The sequence below is a fragment of the Macrosteles quadrilineatus genome, unplaced genomic scaffold (genome assembly GCF_028750875.1).
Source record: "Macrosteles quadrilineatus isolate MER2022 unplaced genomic scaffold, UCM_ALF_1.0 Scaffold_5__1_contigs__length_97177068, whole genome shotgun sequence".
In the NCBI taxonomy this organism is placed as follows: Eukaryota; Metazoa; Arthropoda; class Insecta; order Hemiptera; family Cicadellidae; genus Macrosteles; species Macrosteles quadrilineatus.
In genome coordinates, this window is record NW_026542598.1 from 84,819,541 (window position 1) to 84,845,480 (window position 25,940).

The window sequence follows — 25,940 nt, forward strand, 5'->3', positions numbered from 1 at the left end:
CAGCACGTTATCCATTAGACCACCGAGGCCGATGGCAACTAGCCGTATCGTTGCAGTAATGGTGGTCCCTCAGCCAATAGAATACTCCGATTTTGACAGTATTAAAAATACTGCAGCTGAAATAAAAATTCAGCGTACCGCCTACCTTCAGAACATCAGCCCGGTGCGCTATCCACTACACCACCGAGACCAAGGGCTGGAGAGCTCAGCAACGTGTCACGTCGTTGCTGTAATGGTGTTCACCCAGGGTTCGCTCAAGCGGTGGTTTTCTGTCGGGAAGGTTTCATATGTTAAATGTGCAACCGATAATGGTATAAATGAAATTATGCACAAATGACATCTCTGGCTCAGCTTATTAAAGATAAGGTTAAACCATTTGATATGACCCATAAATTTTAAACTGTCCTAGGTTTGCTACGATTATTAGTTTACACATTCGATCATGTATGTTGTATCGTTTCTTTATAATCCATGCCACAATAGCTGTTCGCTGTTCAATATCCTTGATTCCATTCTTCAATTCCGCTGGTCCCATTCGTTTAGTTCCCACTGTTCCACGTTGTTGTGACTTTGCGACTTTTGCGTCTTGCGAAAGTTGTTTTGTTTGGAGTTTGGCCATTATTGTTATCTACGGTTATCAATTAGAGGTTATTTAAATTAAGTGTTCCAAAATTGTGATATATTTGCCCAACTCTTGGGTTAACCGTGTACAATAAAAGTTAAGTGATTTTATCTCTGATTATATAGCTTAATTTATTTAACAAAACAGAATAACTTATCGCAGTTTCGTCCTATTAAGTCATTTCGTCATATGTCAGAAGAGTTGCAGAGTTCAGACCTAATCCTAACCTCATAAAAGATAAGAGCTCATAGGAAGTTTAACAAATTTTGACTAGCGACACTGACATTTCTTTCTTTAGGCTATCTTTGTAACATCGCATACATTCATTCATCTTTAGGCCTAGTTCATTTAGAACAGAAGAGACAATCGAACGTAACTGGGCCTTAAGCTAGGTTATTTACCTACATTGCCATGAGCCAAGATCTGGCATTAGGGTCAGATAATACTAACACTCTTGAAAAACCATTGTCCTACTTAAAAAGACCACTATTTGATCCAAAGCAGTATGAGTTGGATCCCAATTTCCGATTGACAAATTTTGCAGATTTAAAAGGTTGAGGGTGCAAAATCCCACAGATGGTTCTAGAGAACCTTCTGCGGGAGCTGGAGGGCGCTGAAAAAGAGCAGCAGATGGATCCATCCAAAATAGGTAAGTCAGCTACTTTGTAAATACAGTAGGCCTAAGCTAGAACCTCGATAACAAGTCACCCTTGATATGTAACAAAAGTCATTTTTAAATCCCCTTGAAATTATTTTACTTATCTGTAGGCCTAGTCACATGTGATTGCACACCTCGATAAGAAGTCAACCTTGATAACAAGTCCTTTTTTATAATCCCTGAGAGTCTTGTTATCAAGGTTCTAATTAAACAGATGACATTTACATAAAAGCCAGCTAATCATTAGATGTGCTGCTGTTTGAAAATATCTAGGTAAGTTTGAGAAGTGATTTTAGATATTTTCCTAGTGGCAAGAGCTAGAAAATTGAATTAATTCGTGGAGTCCTGCAAGAAAGAACAAAGGGCTTCAAACAAGGTAGCGAGTTATTCAGTTAAGTTAAGCTTAGCGATGCGTGGCATCAATATAGCCTAAACTTAGTTTAGGTTGGATAGGCAAAACATCAAGTATGTAACTTCTATAATAGGTGCAGTATATTGAAATCAACACTTAGCCCATTTGTATTTATTTTTGTAGACTACAGTATCGTGTTTCTCTGCACTTAGCATTAAGTACTAAACTTGTGAAGTTCAGGGAATCATAATCAAGGCTCCGTCCAAGGTAACTAAGGACTAAATTTCTCTACTGCCTGGGCCTGCATCAAAGTTTTTGAAAATTAATTGTTTTGTTAGACAACTTGGGAAAACATTGACGATGTCTATTGTAATAGGGTGAAGTGGGGTAAGTGTAACCACGTTTTGGCATAGTTCAGCTTTGACCTCAAATTGCTATCTTGTTATACATGATATAGTTCTGAAAATTTTTATGCATAATCTTTGACTAATGGGCTTTAAAACAATATGCATTGTTATTAAAAAATAAAATCTTTTTTGGTAAAAAAAAATTACTAAAAATATTGCGTTTTGTGGTTACACTTGCCCCAGGGTTCGGGGCAAGTGTAACCCCTGCCTGTTAAAAATATATAAAGCATTGAAAAGGAGACATGGGGCAAGTGGCCAGATTCCAAATCTTTTGCTGATTCCAAGACTTTTTGGCTTATTAAAATATCTTAATTTTTACTCAAGTTACAAACTTTTTCGTGAACCTCTTCTCGCGTTTTGTGAAAAACGCAAAACATGCAAAACGGAAAGACTACTGTTAAAACATAAAAAACACAACATTAAATGGTACTTACATGGTTTTTAATGTTGTTTAACATGTGTAGAATAAATCTCACAGTAATATTGTTTTTTTTTTATTTACATTTGGGCAAGAAAATCCTAAATTATAAAACGGGGTAAGTTTAACGTAAAAGTTATATAATCACTTAAGCAGCTCACTCACAAACAATAATGTTTTTCTACAAACCAACTAACAATATGTGTAAAATTTTACCTTATCTTCTAAATTCCTAATTTTATATTTACAACAAAGTTTTTTTTTCTTTACTGAACATTATATGAGTTACACCCTGGTTACACTTGCCCCGAATCCAAAAAGCCACTTGCCCCGACTGCAAAATTTCAGGGGTAAGTGTAACCACGCTTGTAAAATCTAAACAATAAGAAATAGCACAGATCTGAAATTATATTCAGGTTCTACATGCAAAAATTAGTTTGTAAGCCAAAAACTGTCAAATTTACATTAAAAATGTGAGTATGAAAAATTGTCAAAGTTTGAGGTCGGCACTTGCCGATGGAGTGGAAATGTAAGCCTATTTTAAACATTCTAAAACTATTACTTGCACATATTTTATATGCATTCTTAAGGCTAAATATAACAAAGGAAGATCCAAATAACAAGATATGATAGTATTTAGGTCCAAAATTAACTTATCAGTTGAGTGATAAGCCGTGGTTACACTAGCCCCCCGGTTACTCTTACCCCACTTCACCCTACCTGTATTACTAATGACAAATAAAGATCTTGAATCTTTGTGTTGTTGGGACTTGAGACATTAGATAGGTTCTTGAATCTATGCTCTTTTCTCTGTTGACCATGTCATATTCAAGCTAAAAACTTGTTTGTTTTATTTTGTCACCTAAATTAAATCATCAAGGACGTCACAAAATACCAACATGAAATTAATGTATATTGTAGTAACAATAAGTACCTAGCCCATTTTTGTGTTTAGCCCAGGGACATATTTAAGTATCTGCCGCCTCTAGGCAACAAAGTTTGCGTCCCCCCTCTCAACTTGTCAGCGCTCTACTGATTTGTCGTAATATACAACAAACTAATATGAGTAGACGCGATGAAATAGTCAGCTGATTAAACAATAGACGATACCCATAGTGCACTGCGAGGGGGGGGGGATGAACTCTTAGCCCAGCCAGGAATCGTACAGCTAGTTTCTAGGAAAGTTGCTCCCGTTCTCCTCAAGGTAATAGGTGTTCAATTTAGGTTCGTGCAAATTAAATTCATTTGAGGTGTTAGCTGGTTAAATCATATTTTCATTAAATCGTTAAGCCTATATCCTTCAGGGATATATTTGCAGCGCGTGGTGAAAATAAAATCAGTTTTGAGAAGCAAGTGCCGTAAACTTACTTTACCAGCTAACACAAACCGCCATTGGAAATTTCACGTTCTGTCGATCTGAAACTCACTCGCGTTTTCTGAGGGAAAGATCACCTATTTTTCGTAATCCCTTTCCCTTATCCATAGTGTTGAGTGTTGGACGTCCAAATTTGTAAGTAATCTATGTTCTTTATTGTTATAGTTATAATTTTGTCAGTGGGTCGCACATGTGGTAAATTTTAACGTTATAGTTTACCATTTCCTGTTATATAAGCACATGTCTCCAGGTTTAAGTTCTTGTAGGTGATTTTTATATCCATTTTTAGTCAATCAATCAGTATTGTATAGTTAATTTGTGGTAATCTAACACACCACAAACAACCAATCTTAAATTCAATGTCTTAAATTTAATTAAGTGAAAATGTTTTGTAGAGAAATTCAGAATTACTTGCTTAGAATTTTATTGTAGTATAAATATTTGTAAAATCATTAGTTTACTTTGCCATTCTATTCAGCCAAACATTTACTGAGAGTGTAACAACTATTGTTTTTAATTTGGGAAATAAAATAAATTTTAACTGGAAGTTGAGGTATAGATAGCAGGTTTGAGGAGATGCGACAGTGTCACATGGGGTTCTGTGTGTTTTACAATAGATGAACCGCCATAGTACTGTTATATAATAAATAATCTTTCAACATGTTTTACTGTGTTACAAACAGTTATACTGTGTAACAAGTTGGACTACGAGACACGATTTTCAATTAATATTTGTTGGCCAACGAGAAGGATTTAGTAGTACTGGTCATCTCAAAATTAGATTAACTCACCCCCCATTGCCATTACCGTGATCAAATTGAAACCGTGTCGAACGCTTCCCCTTCCAAGGGGTTGTTTCCGTAATTTTCAGTAAAATAAAGACATCAATAGCCATTGGATTCAAGGTTTCAAAGAGATCGTTAATATCTTATCTACTTTCAAATGTTTGTCAAAATATTTTAATTATATAAAGAAACCAGTGTAGGCTACTTTTTATTTATAGTAGTAGGCCTACAGCGCAATAAATAAAATTGTTATATATTTTAATTTTCAGTTTTCAATAACCTTGGTATTTCATTCTTGGTAGAACAAATTCATTCAAAAGAGTTTTGGTATTTATTATATATAAGAAGCCACTACAAAAGATTCACATTTAAGTGCAACACTAAACATTAGTGTGGTAGTGCGCAAAGTAGAGTCAGTGTATATTTAAGTTTGTTTTCAAATCTGGAAGAACTTCAAACAGTACCAGGGACAGGGGGGGGGCTATAAGGATCTCTGGGAATAATTTTATTCTACAGGGCCCACTATTTATCAACATCAAACTTCCACTGCCAACGCTCTGTTGTTTCCATCCAGTTGTTCCATCCCAGGGCAACCAAGATTTGTAAAGAATTAATCATTGAGAGTATTGCAAGGAGAGTGATATATATTTAAATATACACGGTGACACAAAGGAACCGGACTTTTTTAAATAAGTAGTACACAGTAGTTAAAAGGAATAAAACGGTTTTAATATGGTACATAGTGAGGTAAACATTTGCCTTTTGTTACAAAACAGTCAGTTTTTGAAAATGACGTCATGCATATGGTGGCCATGTACTTCTCTAAAAATGTTCATTCTGGCCTGAAAATCATCTGAAACTCGGATCAGGAGGTCTTGTTCAATGTCATTGATATCTTCTGTGATTGCCAACTTCAAATCATCTAGAGTGCATGGTTTGTGAGCATAAACACGCTCCTTAAAAACCCCCAAAGGAAGTAATCACTAGTGGACAAGTCAGGTGACCTAGGCGGCCAAGGTATGTCACCAAAGCGAGAAATCAGCTTGTTAGGAAACATTTGCCTCAAGACTCTCATTGATTGGTCTGCAGTGTGGGCTGTAGCACCGTTCTGTTGAAAATAAACCCTTCTTCCTGCACTAACTGTATTTTATAAGGACGAAACTTACCCTAAGATCATTCCGAGGAATTCCCCTTACCGATTCGCAGTTCATGTTCAACTCTTGAGCATGTTTTCGCGCAGACCTGCTTGGACTCCTTACCAATGCTGCTTTCACTCTGGCGATGCTTTCGGGTGTTCTCGAAGTTCTAACAAGGCCTGATGATTTCAGCGCTGCCGCTGCGTAGTGACGTATTTATTAAGTATAAAGTAAAAAGGGGAATTGTTTTCTTCGTTCGCCACTACGCTCCCGCAGCACGCGTGTCTGCCAGACCAATAATTAATAGGACAGCACGGAACACTCAGCATAGCCGTGTAATAAACAATTGACTTTTGTTTCACTTTAATGTGTTCTGAAATTATTTTATACTTAATTAAAATATTTCAAATGGCTGTTTTGCCGTTCCCAGAATTATTTGCTAAACGTGTATTGTTTTATATTAAAACCTCCTTTTAAATTTTTTAACTCCCAAAATTTTGCTGTCTTAGTCCTACACATTGACTCCACGAAGTTTGCCTAGTCCGCCTATTTGGAAATATGTCCCTGGTTTAGCCTACATATCTGTAATAAAGTTTCTTATTAAGTTTTCTAACTTTTTTCAGGGATTGGCATGGACTCTTGTGTGATACCATTAAGGCACAACAATTTATTCATGATACAGACAACTGACTACTTTTATCCTTTAGTGGATGATCCTTATATGATGGGTGAGTATTATGATAAAAAATGTTCCTTTTGCAACTTTTGTAAGTTAGCCTAGTTGTTTGAATGTATTAACTTAATTCTGACATGAGAGGCCGGCAAGGACTCACAGTTTCATTTGAAAATAATAATTCTCAAAAAAATATTCATGTAAGAATATAGTAGGTCTTTTATAAGCCTAATGATGATAAATCCTGAAAAATGCAAAACCTGAATCATTGGAAGTAGAAATGTAGGCTATTGTCATTTTAAAACAATGAGTAGATTGGTACTGTAAAGAGAAGGTCAAAATTAAGCATTCTGCTTTGGAATGATGAAATAAGTTAAAGTAGTTTATCTTTCTTGTTGTTGCTTGTTCTTGAGTAGGTAAGATGTTTGTATCACTCTATTTGTTTTGCCAGATTGTGTGACATCTGATAATGTATTATCAGTTATTTAATATGTTTCTCCTTTTTAATGTGTTATTTTATCCAATTTTTTTCAATGTTATATAATATCCCATCACCCCACAAAAACATCATCCTATTTTATGTTACAATATAATATTTATGCCAATTCTCTCCATACCTATCCTGTACTTATCAAAAACCAACAATAATCATTTACTTAGAATAATATATAATTGCAATATAGCAATAACATCTTAAATATAGTATTACTTTTAAAAATTATCCAAAGAAAATCAAAATTACTCTGGCAAGTGTCATTTATGTGAATTAACCAGCTGTACATCATTTCAACAATGGACATGGACATCCTGAACTTCTACCATTGCCTCTCCCCAGATCCTGCCAACTCTTCACAGTGTGAACATTATTTTATTGGACATTGTGTTTGATTTAAATTAAATTCATAATCCCAAAGTATTGTAATGGTCACATTTTATTGGGGGGTTCGTTTTAATTATTTAAAGGCCGCGAAGGCTTGAGCGCGCTTGACAACAATGTCAGACATGTCCACTGCAGCTGGTCATGTCTCCTAGTTCGTGACTTGACCACCGCGACCTCGGGGCGCTGACGTAGACGTGGTGGGGAGAAGCCGAGACCAGCGGACAGTGGACAGTTCTTAGGACAGTCGGCGTCGAGCGTTAGGTTCGCGCACACCAACCAACCCTCCTTAGGCCGTGCGAGCGAACCAAATAATAAGGTATCCGGACGAAGGCGAGAGTAACCCGGATGCAGATCTGGAAGCGTCTTGTTACGTATGTACACTGTATATAGCTAGCGTATACGTTGTATTCATCCCCGTATCCACTTTGGCGAGGGAAATTGCGTTATTTATTAGGCTATTCTAGGACGTTTATCGTAGTTTATTATAGAATAACGTAGTTTATCGACCGACGCTGCGAGTGTAGTGTCGCAGTCACATACGCCGACTTTTAGTCATCCAAAGTGGTTTTGTTTTATTGTAATCAGGAGTTTTTATTTATTTTCCTTAAAGCCAAGAAGAATTGGCCTAGGTGCCTTCTACGTTTTGTTTTATTTCATTATTTACTTATCGCGAGTTAGCGTCGTTTTCTTTTAATTCCGAGAAGATTATTTTTAGTTTTATTTCGAGAAGTGAGATCTTTCGTTAAGCCTAGGAGCTGGTTATTTATTTTATTTCCTAATCGTCGCCTATTTATCTATCAGCCCTAGTAGTTAGCTTAGACTTGGCCTTGTCAGCGCGTCGCTGTGCTGACACCAAGTTATAGGAGTAACTATAGTTAGTGTATTCCTTAATAGCAACTCGTGTACGGTGCGTCGACGTGCCGAGGTACCCAGTGTGTACTTGTGTACTAGCAGATCGGCGCGACATTAACATCTACGAAGATCCAGAAGTGGGAAGCGAGCGACGAGGATTGTCAGCGAGACCCTGGACTACTCGAGCTGTCCGAGCAAATCGGAGGTAAGTTTACGATAGGTGCCCTACCAGACATAAACACCTCACAGTATAATCTAAATTTTAAATTTCTTATCATCCAAAAGTATTCGGGACAAGTGCCTTGAAGAGTACCAAATTTTAACCAACCCCTATTTTATTTATTACATATGGTACAAAGGTGAAGACAGACACTCCAAATTTGGTAACCATCATCCATCTTGTTTAACTAAGGACAAATTTAATCTTCATCGGACATTTAATCAGCATAGCCTAATAGGCCCAGTTAACTTAACTCATCAAGATATACATATTTCAAATTGAACTTTTATTCAAAATTTAATCTTCAAATTTTATTTTATTTCATTAAATTCCGTGAAACCATTTGGAATATTTCTTTGGACATTACCATATTACATGAATAGCATCATGAACCTAGCCTATTTCAGAACAATAACTTAATTAAATTATCTGCATTTTAAAGAAGCCTAATATATCATTCGAACCGGCACGACCACCCCTCCCTGAGATTAAGAGCTCATATTTAAATATTAACTAGGTGGCGTTCGCAGATGCATCCACAAAATTGAGCGGAGTCATCAAGGGTTCATATTATATTGTTTTTGTCATACTGCAGTAAAAACAGTCGTCATTGATGCATGCGGTTCCGGGTCTAAAGTAGCATTTTTACTCTTTGGGAAATAAAATTCGTTTTAAGCCTCTTAGTACGTTTTCTGTGCCTCTATGGAGTAAAACTCAGTTGTAAATTTAGATTGTAAACGATTGAATACGTATCGAAATATGTAACGATTCGTGCTTCATAATCATTTTAATCAGTCTCTTCCCATAGCATTTTAGCACTGCAGATACATTAATCCATTCCCACACTCAACCCTGCCCATCTTTACTACTTCATTCACCACCCCTACGTCGTGGACCTGTTTCCCTCTCTTCCCATGGCATTTTATGATTGCAGATACATTGTAATTGCCAAAGACAGTTCCCACACTCTGCACTGCAAGCCTTACTACTTCCTTCACCATTTCCTACGTCATAGACTTGTTTCCTTCCCTTCCCATAGCATTTAAGTATTAAATACATTTATCTAACTGCCCAAACGGTTCCTTCACTCTGCACTACCAGCCGTTACCACTTCCTTCACCACTTCCTACGTCGTGGGGCCTATTTCCTTCCCTTCTCATAGCATTTTAGGATTGAAGATACATTAATCTAACTGCCACAGACGGTTCTCACAATATGTCCATACTTCATCACTTCCTAATCCACTTCCTACATCGTGGACCTGTTTTCATCACTTTCCATAGCATTTTAGTTTTAAGAAAGTTAATCTAATTGTCACAAACATTGCCCACGATCCGCACTGCTAGCCTTTACTACTTCTTTCACCATTTTCTATGTCATGGACATGCTTCCATCCCTTCTCATAGCATTTCAGCATTGCAGATACATTAATCTAACTGCTACAAACTGTTTCCAGTTCCCAAACTCCACACTTCTCACCTTACTACTTCCTTCACCTCTTCTTACCTCACAGACCTGTTTCCCTCCTTCCCATAGAATTTTAAGATTGTAGATACCAAGATATCTTAATCTAATCGTCATAAACAGTTCCCACACTCCGGACAACTCGCCTTTACTACTTCCTTCACCACTTCCTACGTCACGGACATGTTTCCCTCCCTTTCCATAGCATTTTAGGATTGCAGATACCATAATCTAATCGTCATAAACAGTTCCCACACTCCGAAAAACTCGCCTTTACTGCTTCCTTCATCACTTCCTACGTCACGGACCTGTTTACCTCCCTTCCCATAGCATTTTAGGATTGCAAATACCTTAATCTAATGGTCATAAATAGATCCCATACCCCGAACATCTCGCCTTTACTACTTCCTTCACCACTTCGTACATCGCGCGGACCTGTTTTCCTCCCTTTCCATAGCATTTTAGGATTGTAGATACCTTAATCTAATAGTCATAAACAGTTTCCACACTCCGGACAGCTTGCCTTGACTATTTCCTTCACCACTTCCTACGTCGCGGACCTGTTTTCCTCCCTTCCCATAGCCATAGCATTTTAGGATTGCAAATACCTTAATCTAACGGTCATAACAGATCCCATACCCCAAACATCTCGCCTTTACTACTTCCTTCACCACATCCTACGTCGTAGACCTGTTTCCTTCCCTTCCAATAACATTTTAGGATTGCAGATACCTTAATCTAATTGTCACAAACAGTTTCCACACTACGGACAGCTCGCCTTGACTACTTCCTTCACCACTTCCTACGTCATACACCGTTTCCCTCCCTTCCCATAGAATTTTAGGAATGCAGATACCTACCTAAATCTAATCATCTTAAACAGTTTCCACACTCCAGAATGCTCACCTTTACTACTTCCTTCACCACTTTCTACGTCACGGACCTCAATCTAGTGGCGTCATTTGATTATATCATAGATAAAACATGGTTAGTCTATGATTATATTTATGATCCATACCACCGTTTATGTTCTAATGACTGTGGAATAATGCTATCAGCTATTTATTTATCTACTGCATTCAAAAGTCAACAGCTGATCATATGTTGTTTATGTGTCAAATACTGCTTCCATAAGGATTACATTGAAACTTTGAGACCCAGTGGGGCGGATTCCTAAGAGACTTTTTTTAACGCTATATAGATGTTGGCACTCACCGGTATGGTCTTTATCACCATGCAAAATTTGAAAACGATTGATTCAGCCGTCTAGGAGGAGTTTGCGTATTACGAAATGCATAAAAGTCGACGTATAAGAGCTTCGCTCAATTAGTACTTTACAAGAAACCAACCCAATATAAGCCTAGAATCTTTTCATCCACTTTGGAAGCCCCACCATTTTGAAAATTTACCATTGTTAACTTAGACCCTGTAGCTAATTCAACCAATAACTTATCTTATATTTGTATTTCATTAATAAATTTTATATTGTAACTTACCAAATCTATTTATTCTTAAAATAATTTATATAGCCTATTATAAGATTAAGATAAAGACTTACCTCATTAGACAGAAATAAAACACAAATTAGGAATTATCTTTATTAAGAAAGAAATTACTTTGAATTCAATGTGGGCTAACTTAATAGCCAAAGGAATTTTGTAGGCCTAAGTTAATGAAAAGTCTATAGAAAGCTTTATGGTGCGTAGCACACTATAGTCTGTATTTACAAAAATAATTACAAACATGCAGTCACTAGTATCGCGATTTGCTTCGATCAGACAACACGATGACAGACAAGCGGCGGAGTCCCATTGGGAGGTCTTTCTTGCTCCGTTTCATTTCTTGGCCTGGGGTGTTGGCATTTAGGCTGTTCGAAAGTTGAGGATAGTTTGGATTTTCCTGGTTTAGGGTTGTATGGGTGCTTTGATCTCTGTAGAATTGCCGGTTTGTTGCTTTGTTTTTAGTTTTGTCAGTTTCAAAGTCGTGTATTAATTTCAAAATTGTGGAGCTGCTATAGATTTTTGAGTTTAAAATTTGAGTACCTGTGGTAAAAGTCATGACCAAGACTCCAATTGTTGATTTTTGAAGGTCACTGTTTATCAGTCACCAGTGGACCCCAAGCACTGTGAGCTAACCACAGCATAGGCCGGCTGCTGCCCTAGCGTTCTAATCTGCCACACCACTAAATTGCCGCACGTTGCGCAATACAAGTTCATTTTACAAAGTCCATTTTAGAATATAAAAAAACACAAAAAACAACTAGATATTTACATACAAATATTTATACAGGCCTATACAGTCAAAACACTAAAGCAATAACGTAAACTTAGGATTCACACAAACAAAATGCACTGTGGAATACATACAATCTCTCGGGACAATGCGGCAACTAACCAACATTATTGTACGAGTGGCTGAACTACCCCAAGCATCCAAACAAACAAAGGCGCTCTCCCCCACCGGTGGACCCGTCGCATTGAATGTGTTAAAAGCCACAAGCCTATATATTCTACTTTACTTATTTTTGGAGTTTACTTATTTTCTCTCATTGTTTTCAGGTAGAATAGCTTGTGCCAATGTAGTGAGTGATGTTTTCGCTATGGGAGTGACCGAGATAGACAATATGCTTATGATTCTTGCTGTCTCGACACAAATGACTGACAAGGAAAGAGATGTTACCATGACTTTGATGATTGAAGGGTTTAAAGTAAGAAGTATAAACAATTTACTATCTGATTATAGTAAAGAAGTAATGCCTTACTGACTTCTTAAACATCTAACATTCACATTGAATTTCTTAACATCTATAAATTAATTAAAACAGGATTTACGCTGATGTAATCTATTAGTTCTGTGTACACAAATAGAAGTATAATGCAGCAATAGTGTGGCTGACTTTCGCTATGTGACAGGATGCCGCAGCGGAGGCAGGGTCTCTGGTGAGTGGAGGAGAGACGGCCATCAACCCCTGGGTGACTATTGGAGGAGTGGCGACATCTATATGTCCAGCAGACGGGTTTATATCGTAAGTGTTTAAGTTACTTGTACTGGGACCTCAAGTCTCGACCGAGTCATGCTGGCCTACAGAGGCAAATTAAAAAGTACTGTGAGAGTAATTAGTAGCATTCTCATTATAACTTCTATCCTTTGCCACATGGTTCTTTTCAACATTGCTTTTCAACCGACAAAAGAAACAAATGCTAGTACACAGAGATACTACCAATACCATAGCTTTTATCACACTTTTGTCTTCAGGAAGTTAGGTCATAGGGTCCCATAAACTACAACTTTAAAAACACGATCCCTGTTAGTGGACTCTAACTTTTGTTCCTGAGATAGTTGGATTTTCTAATTGGATTCTATTCGAGGTCAAAATAACTTTCTAACTGATATAGTAGCTGAAATTTACCCATTTTGGAAGCGGTGGAGTTTTCCCAACCGGTTTTATTTCTGGGCTTGGTAAGTTAAGTGTAGTTAAAATTTTAAATTGGGAACCAGCAAATAATTCGTCTTTTCATGTTGTGTATGTGTAGAGCAGTCTAAAACTATTAGTCTTAAGTCGATGATTGCTGTCTTACCTGATCTGCACAACACAAGTCAGAGCAGACTAGGGTAACACTTTGGATTTTTCCTGTTTCACATTTTTTAGGCCAGAGAACGCAGTTGAAGGAGACGTGCTGGTGCTTACCAAGCCACTGGGCACCCAAGTGGCCGTCAATGTTCACGTCTGGGCAGACATGCCGACACGATGGGCCAACATTGAACATGTTGTTACTAAGGAGCAGGTGAAGAAAGCTTACGAACGAGCTATGTACTCTATGGCACGGTTGAACAAGACAGGTAAGTCTCAGTTCATGTACATACCCCTTCCTTTGCTTGATACTTTCCACATTTAGGTCTTTTGATGACTATATTTACTGGCCAAGGTTAAAAGAAACTGCGAACATAAAAAGCTATAGGCTAGAAATTGAACTCATTTCCGTCTTTACTTCACGATTTTTAAATTATTATGATAATGAATGGATATTTAATTTAAAATGTAGTCAAATCTAATCCAGTGCTTTTGTAGCTGCAGCCCTAATGCATGTACACAAGGCCCATGCCGCTACTGACGTCACCGGGTTCGGTATACTGGGACATGCTGAGAATTTGGCCAAGTTCCAGAAGAACCCGGTGTCTTTGATTGTTCACTCGCTGCCTATCATCGCTCATATGGCAGCTGTGGCCAAGGTTAGGGCTCACTTCAAGCTACTGCAGGGCACTTCAGCGGAAACCTCCGGTAAGTGACTGAGGAGGAATTGTGGTGAAATATCTGGTTTGCCTTTTTTCAAGTTTTACGTTACTACCAGTCAGGTAAAACCTGCAGTAATTGTGGCTGGTTATGCTACTAAATTAATTAGGGTAGCAAACAATGTAATGAAGACTATCAAATAAGACTTGTTATCAAGGCTGACTTCTTATCGAGGTTTGCAAAAGCATGTAAATGAGGGTAATGTATAATCAAGAGTATTTGAAAATGACACTGTTATCAAGGTTCCACAGTATAGTAATTGAGCTTTGATTGTCGAATTAATTATTCCGATATTTGATGATCTGTTTAGACACTAACTAGTTATTAGTCGTACCACTGTTTAATAACTTACCACCGTTTTCTTTTGTTTAAACAACCTCGGTGAATTTGAGTTGTTGCAATTTAATCTTTATTTCTTGTAGAATGCTATCAACAAACACAAAAAAACAGTAATTGCTACACAGTAGCTCTTTTGTCGAATAGAACAGAGTTAAAACATTTTCTTGCTTTCATCCGCTTTCACATTTGCTGTTTACGCTAAGAATCAATCTTCACGGATGGCCACTATAGGCCTATAACAGCAGAAAATGTTTTAATACAACATATGACCTAAAAGAAAAGTAATTTTCAAAATACCTATAAAATATTTATTTGCAATAAACAATTAATTATTAATATTAATTGTTCATTAATTAATTGTGCACAGTGTAGGCTTTTAGATGTTCTATGGCCTACCTACACTTTCAAGGTAAGCTAGCTACTATCCTCCTTCTAAAAATCATAATTATTGTTTATTATAATCTTATTTTTAAAAATTTCAAGTTATTAAAGATTTCAACCAAACTTTACGTCTAATTACTTTATCTAGTCCAAGTAAGCAATAAAAACAATTTGAAAACAATTGCTCTTTTTAAACTTGTCCAAACTACAAACTAATTTCTTTTCAGGAGGTCTTCTAATTTGTCTGCCCGAAGAGCGTGCCGCAGCATTCTGTGCAGATATCAAGAAACTTGAAGGCTATTCTGCGTGGATTGTGGGAGAAGTGGTGAAGGGAGATAGAACTGCGAAGTTGGTGGAAAATCCTACGATCATTGAAGTACCGGAGGTGGAAAAGGAGGGGGAATTGTGGTAGACTTGTATATGGAGTTGCTCAAAACTTGTGTTTTTCTAATGCAGATTACAAGGTGCTGGGGGTTCAAAATTAGTTAGATGGTTACCTGTAGAAATAACTAACCCTTTTAATAGCGAGAGTATGGAAAGTTGTGCCTTATTTGCTAACTGAAGTATGTATTGAAAACATAAATTTACAATGTTAACATTCAAAAGTATGACTCTGAACAAGCAAAGTTGGTTGTCAACATTTGTTCGGATGATGGAAATTTTGGGTGTTACTATCGTAGTTTATTTTTTATGAGTGATGGATAGTTGTATTTATTTTCCTAAATAGGAAATGTCAGAAATTTGGAATTTGTTACCATATGTATTTGTAGTAGCCTACTGTACAGAGTAGGCCTACCTATTATAGGACTTAAATGGTAATAAAAAGCTCATTTTGTTGAATTTTACTTTGTGATTAACTAGCATTCATATTAACATTGTTTTAATTTTTTATGAAATAAATGTTTAGTTACTCAGTACAGCAAAAATTTTTTAATACCCTAATCCCATACTTAAACTCTTATAACATTACGAATGGGCCTAATTTTTGAACCTAACTCCTATAGATAAGTTTATTTAAGTTTGTATTTCGGTTCAATGTTGTTTTTTTTTTCTAAAAAAATAAAAATAACAATCAAACAATGTAAAAACTTTATTACTTAAACCCTAACATTTGCAATCCATGGTTCTTTCTATTTGTAAGTTAATACAACTTTTAAGCACCATATGCCTAAACAAACTTAATCACAAATTAAACACTATATTATAATACAACCAAATGTAGGAATCGTAGAATCCCCACAGGTGTTGATAAAACTTGCAGATGTCACTTTGTTCAATGTGGAGTTGGAGACATCTTCATAGTAAACAAGAAGAATTTTGCGTCTGTAATAAAAAAAAAACATTGATCAGTTTGTAAGGCTGTAAAGTATTAAGATGATATTTGGAAGCAAAACTGTACCATTCAGTTAGTGATATTTCTAAACTCCAACGTTTGTTTCACACACTAAACTGGAAGCTAAGAATGTTATTGAACCAGAATAGAAAACCCAGTCTTTAGCTGGAAGCCTGTTGGGTTGTCATGTGCTTATGGATTGACATAAGCTGATTTTACAGATGTTCTATTGTCTTGCAGCAACGTGTTAAATTTTAAATGGTGAACTTTTTAAGTTTAAAATGGTTTAATATGGTGAACTGAAATTTAATGCACAGAGAGTAGGCCTACTTTTGATTAATAACATACTTAGTCGAAGACATCTGAAAAATGGATGACAGCTTCAACAAGTATGAACAAGCTAGTACAGTACTTATGTCAAGGCAATGGTAATCAGTAAATAAGTTATAGCACAAAAACATAACGTTCGGTATTTGGAAGTGCAGTTGCCTAATTCCGAATTTGCGTTCGGAACTTAAATAGGATTGGCATTATATTTTGGCTTCCTAATTTCAAACGGCTTAAAAATTAATCTTACAATAGTGTCTAAACGTCTTTTATTATGGTTTTAAATTTTAAAAAGAAGTTTAAATTATAACATTAACAACTGTTCTTAATCACAAATTAGCATGTATCGTTATTAAAGCCTAAGAAAATTGACTGTTTTCTCAAGGAAATTGTCCTCAGTTTGAAGGAATTTGCCAAAACTGTGGACAGAATGACCAACCAAGGCTCACTGAATCTAGTAACCAATGACGATAATATCGTCAACAAATTAATTACTCTTCAGCTGGTATTGATAATTTGAAGCAGATTATTATTTAAATCTAAAAACCACGTGTTCGGTATTTGGCGGGTGTTCGGTAATTGGTAGGTTTACCTTAAACGGTACTGCACAAATGACGTACAGTAATTAGGCCTAGCAGGGACATATTTCCGAACAGGCGGAATAGGCGCCCGCCTAGGCCGGCAAGTTTAAAAATTTGGGTGGTTAAAAATTGGAGGTGTTAATCCAAATAAACGTAATTCTGGGAATGGCATAACAGCCATTTAAAATATTATGATTAAGTATAAAGTGATTTCAGAACGCATTAAAGTAAGAAAATATCTGTGCTGCCCTATTGGTCTGGCGGACACGCAAGCCGTGGAAGCGGGTTGCCGGTTGCTGCATAATGGGGACGAACTACGCAGCGCAGAAGAAGTGCTAGCTGAAAGGTTGTTAAAAGTCCATCCGATGTGGTGTGTAGACATTGTACATAAAACCTTAGTTTACACAGTGATTGTATTTTATCTCATTTCTTGCATTTTTTGTATTGACTGACGTTTTCAATACAATGTATAATTGTCAAAGAGCATAAAGACATTATTATTATTATTGTTGTGGTATTCCTATAATGATTTTTACCATAATGTAACAGATATAATATTAGTGAACTGTTGAATTGAATAAACGTTGCTAAGTTTGAGTCACACAATCACTCTTTATCGGCTGGTAAGATTACAACTTAATGTTTTCTTTCGATGTTTGTTGTTGTAGCTGATGAAATGAGGGAATAAAATAGGTACATAAAATACTTTATTAATAATTGATGTAAAAAGGAAAGATATTAAAACATTAACACTTCAAACTGTGAACATATTAGAACAACAACAAAATATAATCAAGCAGCTGATATTAAAAGACACATTAAAAAGATATTTGATTATATAGCATTAAACAAATCAATACTATATAAAATCCTCAACATTCCCCCTTAATCAAACATCTTTTTTTTATTAATTAATCTGAGTCTTTAAGTCCCATGTCCGTCACAAAGTTATTAAATTTGTCACGTGACAATGATTTGGTCAAAATATCAGCCGTCATACTTTCAGTTCGCATATACTTGATTTCAATTAACTTCTTTTGTACAGCTTCTCTTATGAAGTGATGTCTGACATCAATGTGCTTCGTGCGATTATGAGCTTGAGTGTTTTGAATAAACTTCTGAGCACTTTGATTATCATTATACAGTACAACAGTGTAGAGCTTGTCACTTATCTCACTTAAGAAGTTTTTCATAAAACACACCTCTTTAGTTACATCACTCATTGCTAAATATTCCGCTTCCGTACTGGATAAAGCAACAGTACGTTGTTTCCTTGATTCCCAAGAAACTGCACATCCTCCAGCTTTCAAGACAAAACCAGTTGTCGATCTTCTATCAATTGTGTTTCCAGCCCAATCTGCGTCAACATATGCTTCCAAATTGAAGTTATTGGTAGATTTGAATGTAAGTGCATATTTTCTAGTCCCAACTAGATATCTCAGTACACGCTTTGCTGCAATCCAATGACTTTTATCATGCATGACATGTGTTGAATTGACTTAAATAGTTTGTAGCATACGATATATCAGGCCTTGTACACACTGAAAGATATAGAAGTCCACCAATCAGCTGTTGATAAAGATAATTGGATTTCTCTTCATTAGAAACCTTTTCAAGCTTCAAGTTAACTGCCATTGGTGTAGATGCAGGTTTTGCTTCTGTCATGTTAAAACGCTGCAAAAGATTTGTCACATAGCTACTTTGTGAGAGTGATATGGTTCTTTCTTTACGATTTCGAGTCACTTTCATACCTAGACAGTTGGTAACAGGTCCTAGAACTTTAGTTTCAAAAGTTTTTTGAAGAGCTGTTATTAGATTTCGTTTTTCAACTTTATCATTAGTGAAAATAAAAAAATCATCCACATACAAAGCTAGAATCGTTAAACCACTTTTCTGTTTCTTCATGTAAACACACTGTTCACATTTAGATTGTTTGTAGTTTAACTTCGTCAAAAATTCATGAACAGTTTTATTCCAAGATCTACTTGCCTGTTTCAGTCCATAAATAGGCCCTACTCTTTTTTAAGAGACAAACTTTATTTTCTCCCTTTTCAAAACCAGTAGGTTGTTCCATGTAGATAGTTTCTTCTAAAGAACCATTCAAAAATGCTGTAGTTATATCAATATGATCAATATCCATGTCAAGTTCATTTCCAATAGAAAACAATAATCTAATCGTTGAATACCGCACAACAGGTGAGAAAGTCTCTGTAAAATCAACACCATATTCTTGGCTAAAACCTTTGGCAACAAGGCGTGCTTTGAACTTCTCAAGATCACCATCAGCATTTTTCTTAACTTTATAAACCCACTTGCATTTAACCACATTTTCAGTCTTAGGACGATCAACCAACTCCCAAACATTGTTCTTAATCAGAGAATTATACTCTTCATCCATGGCATTCATCCATTCTTCTTTGAAATTACTTTTAATTGCCTCATTGAAATTTTGCGGTTCATCAAAAACATCGACAGCTTGATATGAAACGAAGTCGTTCATCCATAATGGTTTTCTGCGATCACGTTCAGGTCTCTTATCTTCTATCGAAGAATTTCCTTCTTCCAAAACTTGCTGTTCTAGATAAGTATTTTCATTTACTGAAACTTCCTGTTCACTTTCACTGTTAGAATGAACAAGATTTTCTTCGTTGTCTACAGATGTTATATCATTGTTTGGTTCTTCCACTAGTGTAGTTGTGCTACTGTTTATAACAGTATATTCAACTTGTCGACTTTCATTTTTCATGAAAATAAATTCTGCACGAATCTTTGTCAAAAACTACTATTTTACCTTTTTCTGTAATTTTATTTACAGACAACAAATTAGTAGCAAGTTCTGGTATGTATAAAACATCCTTAACAGCAACTTTATTAGAATTTTCTACAAAAAGTTCAATATCACCAACACAATTACTTGTAAGTTTTGCATTATTGGCGACCAAAACTTCCTTCTTTTCAAACTTACAATTTTTCACCATTTGATTACTCATATGAGTTGTACAACCTGAATCAATTACCCAATCATTAGCCTATGATCAACTTTGGATGCATAAGATTTTATATTTTCAGTATGGAAAACAGTTGTAAGCAATAGATTGTCATTTTCTTTGTGTTTCTCAGCATAATTTACCTTAGATCTGTGTTGAGAATTATTGCCAAGATTAGGACAGTTATGCTTAATATGTCCAGGTTGGTTACAAAGATGACAAATAATTTTCTTCTGTGATCTAAACTTACCTTTTGAATCTTTCAACTTCTCAATTTTCTTGGCATAAGAATGTTTAATTGCCAAAGCTGATTCACTTCCAGTTGAAGTATTTTCAGACCTCCTAAAATCCTCTTGTAAGAGACGAGTTTTAACAAACTCACTAGAGAGTAACTTCAATACCCATAATAAGTGGTTCATATTCTGAAGGTAAACCACCCAGAAGTAACATTGCAACTTCTTCATCATCAACAATGTGATTTATGTCTGCTAACTGTTGAACTAAGGACAAAGTTCCATTTACATAGTCTGCCATTGTGCTAAAATCTTCCAATTTAGTTCTAAGTAAACGTCTTAAAAGACTAAGTCTTCTAACCAAACTTTTGTTTTCAAAAGCATTCTGGAGATTATCCCAAGCTTCTTTAGCAGTGTTAGCATTCCTAACATAAGGATAACAAGTAGGCAAAACATTTAAACAAATTTTTGCAAGAGCCTTTTGATCCCTGTTTTTATCTTTGATTTCAGTATCATTAGATACACAATCCCAAAGTCCAAACACCCTCTAGACGTTCAACATTACAATTTCCTCCCATTATAATATTTGTCATACTAGACAATCCTGTATTACTTGAGTTAGGTGTAATAGTAGTGTTTTCTTGTTTAGTTTCCATTTTAGGCCAAACAACTTAAAAATTCAGTTCAAGAAATTAGGTAACAAAATATTGTTCATAAGCCTAGAAATCTTACCAAACACAATCAGTCCAGAATTCTTCATTTTAATGTAGTTTTATAGATATTTAAAATGAATTTTATTAAAAACGTCTTCTGGGCCCATAACCTGATGAAATGAGGGAATAAAATACTTTATTAATAGGCTAATTGATGTAAAAAGGAAAGATATTAAAACATTAACACTTCAAACTGTGAACATATTAGAACAACAAAATATAATCAAGCAGCTGATATTAAAAGACACATTAAAAAGATATTTGATTATATAGCATTAAACAAATCAATACTATATAAAATCATCAACAGTAGCATTACAGTAGATTGTATTTTAGAGGTTAGGGCAAACGGTTAAGGGTCATACAATTATGGTCAAGGGTGAAAACATAGTGGAGAGGTGAGACTAGAGCGTAGTTGAGCGGGTAAAATAATACATGTGTGTAGATGTGCCAAAACATTGTGAGGCGCGGGGGCGTAGCTATAGTAACCGCGCCGACCTGTTGGCCTCTTCGCTCGGATATTCTACCCTGATTTTTTACAGCTCAAGAAGAGTTCAGTTGAGGGTTTAGCCTCAGTAGTCAAACTGTATGGTTTAAAATGTATTTTTTGCCAGTTTCTGAAAGCAGTCATTTGGGACTAGGTCTAATGCTATTACAATAAATAAAATCATAACGTGTCAAAAATGTACTGTATCCCCCTGAATGACAGATAAGTTAGTTATTTAAGATCCCTTATAGAAGATTTTGTGTGCTGTTTCACGCCGCATAACGTGATTATAATTGGGCCTACTGATTGGATAAAAAAATGTATTCCGTGTATCCAAGTCAGAATCATGTTTTGCATAAAAACGGCGCAAAAAAGTTATTAAATTTTTTGATGCAGCATGCAATAATTACCGGTAGAGATTATTTTTCTACAAAATCAGCTGACAGCGCACGTCTTGGCTATTGGGGATCATAAGTGTGGTCGGGGAGGGGGCTGACAAGTTGTAGGGGGAGGGGGCGGCGGTAAACTTCGTTACTTAAAGGCGGCAGATAGCCTACTTAAATGCGTCCCTGAGGCCTAGTCTAGCTTTAATGAAAATAGACATTCTTAACATAAGATTATCTTAACTCTTTCAACGATAGCGTGTTTAATATTTATCTCAAGAGAAAAATAACTACACATTCACAATCAGCGTAAAATTCTGCATAATTTAAGTTAGATAAGCTACCTTAAATGTGTTTTTTGAAATGAAACAATTTGCCATCGTTTTCTGATTTTCCATGTTTATTTGAATTTTCTAGGGAAAATGGCAATCATTTTTTAATTTAAAACTTTTAAAATAATAAGCTTAGTTAGGCCTACCTAACAAAGAAAAAAAATATTATTTTAGTGTCCGTAATCGATATAACTTAACTACCGGTACGTAAAAATGAATTAAGTTACAATCAGCTTTTCTAGCTGATCCTAGTTATTATAACTTATAGCCTATTTTAAAAATATTAGGCTATTCTTAGTGCACTTTTAAAGCTATGACAAACAAGGTAAACGCCTACAAATTACAACCACTCACCTCTTCAAACCTTTTTTAGGGTTAGGCCTAACAGTAAATTAAAACCAGTCTTCAAGCAAGATTTAGAAAAGATAAAATTGGTTCATTGAGTTAGATTTTAGCGTACAATTGAAGTTGAATGGATGGATTTTGGATCGATTTAATAGGGACTATTTCCTGTAGCATATTGTTTGGCTCTATATCTTCAGCAATCCAAGGGAATTCTTCAAAAGATGGATCGTCACAAATGCTGGAATATCCTGATTCTTCCGTTTTCACAAATATTCTAAAACTTGAATTATCTTGCGGGGGTTTTAACACAGAGTCCATCATGGAAAGCTTGAGGCAAAATGTGCGGAATGCATCTTCTAGTTGCTTTATATCTTGTAACAATTCATCCGTTAGCTTAAGTGAAGGTTCAAATCCAAAATGTATGTTGTTGAAAACAAATTTTTCCATAAGTTTTGAAGAAGAATTGTAAATGCAAAATGAAATTTCTTCAATTTTGTTTGAAATCAGAAACTTTTTAATTGATTTCAACACTTGAGATATATACTGGTTGAGATCAGGATACAGGCAGACATGTACTGGAACGTTGTACTTCTTCTTCAAAACAAATATACTTGGAGGATAAACGTTTCTTAGAAAAAGGATCGAGTGGAAGCATACTTCAAAAAATTCTAATAAAACGTCCGCAATACAAATACTTTGTGAATTCATGTTTTACAACTGATTAATTACAACCATTGAGTAAATAGGCAAGTTACACAATACTCATGTCGAAAGCTAACCTAGCCTAGGCCTATGCCTTAGCACTGAACAAGCAAATCAATGATTGCATCATTACTTGTGTGGAAGAGCAACATAATAATAATTCTCTTACGAAAATTAAATGTATTTCCTAAATAACTAGACGTTAACTGAAATAACTTGTGAAAATAGGTATAATGGCCAACTAACTATGGTCTAAACTACAACAATAACATAAACAACTTCACTTCACTTCAAACAAACAAACAAAAGTCAAAACACAATATTAATTATTAACAGAACCAGCTGTTTCCCGGTAAAAAGGTTTTCTGTTGATAGTTGAGAGAAGGTATGTGTAGTGACCAGCCATTATCGATGGCATTGAATATAAGAAAGATGTTTTTTTGGGTGCATATAAAATAACATCGCCCCCCATATCATAGATTAAATATACCCCTTTCCACTTTTCAATGTCAATGTTCATACATTTTTTAATCCATGCCAAATATACCATTAGGCCTATGTTTTATCTATTCTATAAACATACGGGTGCGAACATAAAATCCTGCTTCGAAATCTGTGAATATTGAAATATCATTTGTGATCGTGTCTAAATTTGTTAAGTCAACATATCAAGTTTTAAAATCTTCGTGAGTATCTATCTATATAATTAATACGCTACATGAAACTTTGTCGGTTGAACTCCTCCCCCATTTCTTAACCGATTTTATCCATTGACGTCTCATTGGAAAGAGCGTGTCGCGTAGATTTCTGACCTTACATTTTTGAACAAATCCCTTGGGCTCTGCCCCAGTGGCTTTGAAAGTTCCCATGTTATCCTTATGAAGAACATAATTGTTTACATTTTGACCAGCTGTATAATTTAATTGCTGTTATTTATTTTTAAATTCAATGAAATGCATTGGGTACATTTATTTACTATTTGAGTTTGTGTAAACATAACCCCCAAGACGGATCGTCTTAGTATGGTTGTATCTTAAATTTGTGTATTTATCGTTGTTTTGTGTCGCTATGACGGATCGTGTTAGCATGATTGTAATTTAAATTTGTGTATTCATCGTTGTTTTGTGTAGCTATAATTTGTTTATTTGTTGTTTTTTATGCCTCCGACGCGACGACAACGAAACATATTAAACAGGAGGCGTAATCGTGATAACGACCGCAGCTACAGAAACAGAACAGTGTGGTGCGTAATAGGATTAACTCATCACAGTCAGCACCTGACCCTGGACAAACTCAACTATTAGGTTACAAATGCGCCCTTTAACACTACCCCAAAACGACTTTTCGTTCTCAATTAGTTCTCTATCATGACCTGTGTTGCCTGTACAGCGAGGCATTTTAAGAAGGAGAAAACCGGCCGGAATGCTTTAGGTTTAACAATAACGAAGATAAACATGGTCTGAGTTACAGTACACACCGGTAATCTTATTGAGTTGAGTCTTTTAAACACATTGTAAATATGACTGTTATTCGTTTTGAAATAATTCCTGTAATACTTTGCAATTGCTCGAATTCGAGCAACATGTACACTAGTTAAAATTATTTCATTTGCGATCATGTTTCAAACTTGATAGGTCAACATTATCAGGTTTTGACGTGTTGTGAAACAGTCAATAAGGTATTTTCAAAGGCGTTAAACGTTGAAATGGGGACATGTTAGGTTTTGCCATCTTACACATATAAATATTGAGTCAAATTATTGCAGCAGGGGCTGATATGAGCTACATCAATTAAGTCATAACACAGTATACTTTTTTACACCAATTTACATATCAGGATTGGGCATGGTTTATTTCACTTTTCTATTAATTGGAATTTTACATATCTGGTTTTACCACCTTGCAGATCTCTCATATTTGGGTAGCTTAGTGGTCATAGTGTTTGCCTAGTAGGTAATCAAAAAGGTCGCCGTTTCGATCCTGAGAAGTGTGTAGCTTTTTGATGGTTCGAAACTACCTGTCTTTGATCATTGGGTTTTCAATGCTCCTGCTATGACTCTGACTACTACTGTGTAATGAAACAGCTGGTCTTGGACAGAGACAAAGCTACACAACGCATCATTAACTAAATCCCTAAATCCCATTGAGTGGCACTTGGCACTACCCCATTTCATTAAGGACCCATCAGCTGTTCTGGACTCTTCAGGCTTTTAAAAATAACTATAGTTCGGCCGCTTAGAAAGCGACCTCCTCCAGCATTGGTTTAGCATTAGCGCGCAGGTCGTTTTCTAAGCGGCCGAACTATAGAGGTCACCTCTTGGTCAAAAACTCATTGTTTTGATTTTCTGTTTATATTTCGTCATAGCAACCCATAAGGTCCATGTTATTTTTTTTTTGCATTTTTAATACATTTAAGGAGGTTATTTTTGAGACTATTTCAATTTCTAAAGGGATTCTGCACATCTACTGGCAAATATCTTTCTAAAAATGCGTAGATTTTCCATGCAATGCACACGAGCTGAGAATGAAGGGTTTAAAGAAACATGCTTGCCTATTAATATATAGACGAGAGCACGCCCCGTGGTCGAAAAATCGACCAAAAGTATGTTTTGTGCAAACTTCTCTATTTTCACCCCACACTGTTAAATAAAACATGTGATTGGAA

General features: G+C 35.8%; 2 protein-coding genes across 2 annotated transcripts; one reads left to right on the forward strand and one right to left on the reverse strand.

Annotated features, from left to right (window-relative positions):
* Positions 1-615: 615 nt before the first annotated feature.
* Positions 616-15,767, forward strand: LOC128994179 (inactive selenide, water dikinase-like protein). The gene is made up of 7 exons (XM_054418545.1): positions 616-1,271; positions 6,377-6,481; positions 12,401-12,549; positions 12,755-12,867; positions 13,492-13,682; positions 13,912-14,121; positions 15,081-15,767. Exons 1-7 carry the CDS (start codon positions 1,199-1,201, stop codon positions 15,263-15,265), a joined length of 1,026 nt encoding a protein of 341 aa, XP_054274520.1. The 5' UTR covers positions 616-1,198; the 3' UTR covers positions 15,266-15,767.
* A 160-nt stretch (positions 15,768-15,927) lies between these two features.
* On the reverse strand, positions 15,928-23,575 carry LOC128994180 (mitotic spindle assembly checkpoint protein MAD2B). Its single transcript, XM_054418546.1, has 2 exons — positions 22,584-23,575; positions 15,928-16,176 (listed from the first exon to the last, which is right to left on the reverse strand). The coding sequence occupies exon 1, from the start codon at positions 23,280-23,282 to the stop codon at positions 22,674-22,676; it is 609 nt and encodes a 202-aa protein (XP_054274521.1). The 5' UTR covers positions 23,283-23,575; the 3' UTR covers positions 15,928-16,176; positions 22,584-22,673.
* Between the last annotated feature and the right edge of the window lie 2,365 nt (positions 23,576-25,940).

Coding starts and splice junctions, on each gene's coding strand:
- LOC128994179 (XM_054418545.1), top strand. CDS start 1,199: ATGGTTCTAGAGAACCTTCTGCGGGAGCTGGAGGGCGCTGAAAAAGAG. Junction 1,272..6,376: donor GATGGATCCATCCAAAATAG/GTAAGTCAGCTA, acceptor AACTTTTTTCAG/GGATTGGCATGGACTCTTGT. Junction 14,122..15,080: donor CACTTCAGCGGAAACCTCCG/GTAAGTGACTGA, acceptor ATTTCTTTTCAG/GAGGTCTTCTAATTTGTCTG.
- LOC128994180 (XM_054418546.1), bottom strand. CDS start 23,282: ATGAATTCACAAAGTATTTGTATTGCGGACGTTTTATTAGAATTTTTT.